This window comes from Phalacrocorax carbo, chromosome 2 (assembly GCF_963921805.1).
Source record: "Phalacrocorax carbo chromosome 2, bPhaCar2.1, whole genome shotgun sequence".
In the NCBI taxonomy this organism is placed as follows: Eukaryota; Metazoa; Chordata; class Aves; order Suliformes; family Phalacrocoracidae; genus Phalacrocorax; species Phalacrocorax carbo.
Window position 1 is genome coordinate 147,780,230 of NC_087514.1, and position 5,276 is coordinate 147,785,505.

The 5,276-nt window shown below is 47.6% G+C and overlaps 1 protein-coding gene across 1 annotated transcript; it reads left to right on the forward strand.

Moving 5' to 3' along the window:
• The first annotated feature begins 1,191 nt into the window (after window positions 1-1,191).
• Window positions 1,192-4,898, forward strand: COMMD3 (COMM domain containing 3). Its single transcript, XM_064444782.1, has 8 exons — window positions 1,192-1,370; window positions 2,371-2,482; window positions 2,588-2,651; window positions 2,751-2,785; window positions 3,103-3,163; window positions 3,250-3,306; window positions 3,393-3,452; window positions 4,523-4,898. The coding sequence occupies exons 1-8, from the start codon at window positions 1,238-1,240 to the stop codon at window positions 4,580-4,582; spliced, it is 582 nt and encodes a 193-aa protein (XP_064300852.1). The 5' UTR covers window positions 1,192-1,237; the 3' UTR covers window positions 4,583-4,898.
• The last annotated feature ends 378 nt before the right edge of the window (window positions 4,899-5,276 follow it).

Sequence of the window (5,276 nt, forward strand, 5' to 3'; positions counted from 1 at the left end):
AGCCATGAATCTGGCAGAGGCCGTTAGCTTTTACTCTTTTTTTTTTTTTTTTTTTTGAGGCTGAGCAGCTTTTAACATTGAATTCCCCTTGAAGAAATGCTCAGTGGAAATGTTTGTTCAATAAAGAAGGCCAGATCACACAGTAACGCTCCTCTCCATTTGGAACGGCCACGCGCAGAGAAAAAGGTGGTATCTAAAACAGTTTGCATACTTCAGCTCCAAAGGTTATATACATCATAATTCATGTGGCATAGTAAGGCCTTTACTTACGTTTTATTAGTTCAGTCCTAATTTGGTCCTTAGCTGAGATATAAACACATGCCACTTCATTGTTTATTTGTAAAATATTAAGATTTTTTGTGGACTATGGTGACATTTCAGTATGTAAAAAGCAAAATGTTAACGCAACAGGTTAATGTCTCACATTAGGAATTTACTAGCTTAATGTGGAGATGTTTTTGGATAGCATTTGTACGTCTTTACTAAATCACCAGTGCAGGCTGTATGGTCTATCTGTCACTATTTTATGCATGTCGAAATTTGCAAAGCCTTTACCAAAATGCTGCAGCAATCTTAGTTACAAAACTATTTTGATTTTAAGCTCACATTTCAGCTGGCCATAACCATAGGTAAAAAAGAAATGAGGTTTGATACGCAGATCTATAACCACAGGGAGGAAGAAAATACCTTGCAATGCATGTATCTAAGGTAGACATTTGAGATGCAAAATAACTTATAGGGAAAGGGAAAAGACACTGGTGTTTTAAGTTAGCAGGCGGCCGGTCTGCAGCGACACGTTATCTTGAATTTGTGGGCTTTAAAGCTTCGCACCGTTATATGCACTTGAAAGATATATTGAGATATAAGCCCTTTAGGGATTTAATGAGATATAAGCACTTTTCAGGTTTATGAAGAAATAAAAGCACTGCCGAGCTAAATACACCCCAATAAACCCTTGCAGCGCTAGGCGCCGCATCCCTCCCCAAATTCGGTCAGGAACACCCGTCACCTCCCACTTCAAACCCCACGGACGGGGGCGTGTGTGTGTGTGCATTCCGCCACGCGTGGGCAGTACACCGGCGTGGCCGGCGCGGGGGAGGCGCCGCTGGCCCCCGTGGGGAGCGGCGCCTCCTCCCCCCGCCCCCCCCCGCCGCCCCACGGCGGCGGCTCCGCCTCGTCGCGGCGATCAGCTGCGCGCGCGTCACGTGGGCGCGTGTCGAAGGTCACGGCGCCCACAATGGAGCTGTCGGCGTACGCGCAGGGCGGGTGGCAGCTGCTGGGCGACCCCCGCCGCTTCCCCCGCCGCCCTTACACCGCTCTCCTCCGCGCCGCGTTCCGCAGCCTCCTCGATCACCCCCGTGCCGGGCTGGGTAAGGCGTGGGGAGAGGCGGCGCGGCGTGGGGAGAGGCGGCGTGGGGGCGGTGCGGGCCGCGCGAGCTCCGCGGAGCGCGCAAGCGAGCGCGCTGCTCCCTCTTGCGCCGCCACGCGCCTGTCCGCGTGAGTACACGCGCGTCCGTGCCGCAGCGGCCGGCGTCCACGCGCAGCCACACACTCACACACACACACACACACACACGGGGCGGCTCCCACCCGGAGCGTCGCCCGTGGACGGCTCCGGGGTGCCGCTGCGCGGGGTGTCATCGGTAACGCGCGCCTGCTTCATTAAACCCTAAATCCGCCGAAAATACGGGGGTGGGGTGGGGGGCGGCGGCCCGGGACGGGGTCTCCCGCACGTTCGTGTCCGCGTGGCAGGGCAAGGAGGCGGTTTTCCCCCCGCCGCTCCCGTGCGAGCGTGGCGTTGTTATTTGGGTTGGGTTTTTTTTTTTTTCGCGCGTGGACGCTTCCCATGGCGATCCCGGCGTGAGGGTGTCCGGCCGTGCCACAGATGCCGCGGCGTGGGTGCCGCCGCCACGGCCACGCAGGGAGAGCGGAGGGAGCCGCCGGTGCCGGCGTGCAGCCCCGGTCCCCGCCCGCCCGGCCGGCGGCTCCGGCTCCGCTCCTCGCCTTTGGCGACAGGCTTCTGCGAGGCGCGGACGGGGCTTGGAGAGGAAATTGAGGGTTTCCTTTTTTTTTTCCTCTCTTTGGTTTTTTTTTTTTTTTTTTTAATGGGAAGGCGATGGGGAGGCGGCGGGGCGTGCAGCGCCGGGCAGCCCCGCCTGGCACCAGCCAGCGCTTCAGCCCCTCTCCTCCTCCTCTTCCCCCTCACACCTTCCCTGCTTGCTCCGTCCGGTCCCTCTAAAACCCCAACAGCGTTTCATTTTGAAGTTTTTACGGGAAAAAGCCCGTTCAAAGGGCGAGCAGCAGCAGCCCTTGGTGCCCCGTGCTGGGATTTGGCAAATAAGTGTGTCATCGGTAATTCATTTATTTTAGACGATCCAGACCTGAAAGATATTGACCCTACAGTATTAAAACATTGCCATGCTGCGGCTGCAACGTGTATTCTGGAGGCAGGAAAGCAGAAAGCCGACATATCTGCTATAAGGTACTAAGGCTTTGAAGCTACCCCATTTTTTCTAGCGGTTGTTACTGTAAACTGTACTGCTGAGTTAATGTCAACAGAAAACTAATAAATTCTTTTTCCCTGTAGCACGTGTCTAGAAGACTGTAAACTGGATAAAGAGAGAATAGAACAATTCTGCACCGAATATCAGGTTTTTAAAGCAATTTTAACATACTTATGTTTTCTTTCTCTCATAGGAATTTACTGAACCTAGCAAAATTTTTTCCTTTTTTTTTTTCCCCCCCTCCAGAAAAACAAGGATGCGTTGGAAATCCTGTTGGGAAGGTAGGTTAATCAGTCAGCACAGGTATATAGTTTCAATTACAGCTACTTGAAACTGTCCTGAAAAACACCTCTGCGTACTTTAGGTGATTAAAGTAAGAAGTATTCCATTAAAAAAAAAAAAAAGCACATTTTTAACAAACTTTAGAAAACAGCTGTTGAAACTTTATGTCCTCCTTTCAGAATTCTGCTCGTAAGAAACTTTTTTAACTTTTCAAGAAGCATTACAAGGGTCATGAAAAAGTTGTTTATTGATGGACAGCTTGAGAAGGTAATGTTTTCTTTTAGCGCAGGCAGCCTGTAACTGTTGTGTCTTCCAGCATAGGCAGATCTCCTCTCCATGTAACTGATGTGTCTTGGCGCTTGGAGTATCAGATCAAGGTAATTTTAACACTTCAAGGTGTTCCTTCAGCCTGTTTCAGTGCTGGGACCTGACTTTTTTTCTGTGCTCTTTGTTTTTAATTTAGAGCAATCAACTTCATAAAAGTTACCAGCCTTCCTACTTGGTGACCTTAAACGTAGAGGTACTGTACTGCCAGCACCCTCAGAGGAAAAAAATGCAATTTCATGTGGTTTTTTTTAATAAGACAGGCATTTTTTTTTTCTTCAGAAAGGTGATTCAGGATCACACCCAGATGTTACTTTTAGTTGCACGATGGAGCAATTACAGGTACTTCTTTCCTTCATCATTGTTTCTATGCTTGGGTCCAGTTGTGGATGTAAATATTTTTAACAACTTGCCAATCACAATGAAATCATATCTACTATTATTTTAAAAAAATAAAAAAAATCCAGGATCGGGAGGGTAGGGGAGAATCTTCTATAAAAATTATCCGAGTGTGGTTTTCCTGTCTTCTGAAATAAAGTTGCAAAGTAACTGATTAACTGATTTTAGTTGCATGGGTAGTGTTTTACATACGAGCATAAATATTTTGTCTGTTTTCATAACTGTAATAAATATATATATGTGTGTGTGGGAGGCGATACATCATTTTTCTGAAACTCTGGTTGCCTGTGCTTTAGAGAAATGATTGAAGAAGCTGGTTCAATTAAATGTGTAATGATTAAAAACAGAGAGCGAACTGAAGGCTCTTCAGTGGTGTTCATGACATGTAAGAAATGTACTGAAACAAACATTGATCTTTGTTTAGCGATTTAAATGTGTAACTGAACAATAGAGGTATTGTAATGCTTGGAAGTGCCCAAACTGGGGAGGATTGGGAAGAGGGGCTGGGGGAAGAGGAAAAGCAAGATATTAAAACTTCAGGTTTATACCTCTCCTTTTTTCATGTGTGTCTCAAAAGTTGTCCTTAATAATGAGTGTTTTGGATCGGTTTGCTGACTTGTTAAATCTGACATGCTTTGGCTGGAGAATGGTCCCAGTGCAAAATTACACTCAGAGTATTTTCAGTATTTTAGAAGCCTATGTGGTACTTCAAAGCCTAGAGCAAATGTAAGCGTTGGCCATTGTAATGATGCTGATAAAATCTACGTGTTGGGAATAGTGATCTATTTTAGTAGATTATATATGTTAAAGGGTGTTTTCCTTCAGTTCCCACTTTTCTTACTACCTTCTAAAATAGGGAGCTATTTAATTACTCGCTGGCATTGTTTGTTGCAACATTTCTTGTGGTATAAGGTGCTGGTTTCCCTTGACTCTGTAAAAAAAAAAAATAGGGAGTTCTACTAGCTGACCTTTTAAAAAATACATTCATTCTAAGATGGTGTTTCATCTCTTAGGATTTAGTTGGAAAACTAAAAGATGCTGCAAAAAGTCTAGAAAGAGCGGCACAGATGTGATTGAAGGAAGGTGTCAGCCTGCTGAGCTGGAGTATGCTTATTCCTAAGAGCGTCTTCTAAATGACAAATGTCTTTCACCTCTTGATGCAAACTGTTGGGGGTTTTTTTGAAGTCCTTGGATGCGAATTAAGTGAAGTAACTTTTTTATGATCGCACTTGATATCCCTTGCCCGAGTCATATTTTTTTTATTAACTCTTGTTAAATACTTAACTTCGTGCCTTTAAAGCATTCCTGTTTTATTTCGTGTATTTTCAGTATTGCCACTGATTATTTTTCTCTGTGATCTAATAAAGCTTATTTGCACCCGTTCTGCAATTCCTATGGGCGAATTAGTTGTACCTGAAAGTAAGATGCTAACCGTTAGATCAGCTCCACGGGGTGGAAATCCCTTCCTCCCGTGCCGCTACAGCGGCGCGTTTGCTAAATCGCCCATCGCGCTGTGTTATTTCACGCCAAGTGATCTTGCATCTTGCGTGAGCGCGAAGGTTGGTCCCCGCCGCGGGAGGACTTTCATTGAGTTGTACCGAGCTGGGGCGCCTCACGGAACGCGGGGAGCCCGCGGGGCCGAGCTGAGCCGGCCGTCGGCTACGGCTCGACGGCGACTCCCCCCTTCGCCGCGCCGCGCCTGCCGGCGGGGCCGCTCCGCTCCCGCTCGCCTCGGGCCGCCCCCGGCTCCGGTGGCCGCCGCCGAGC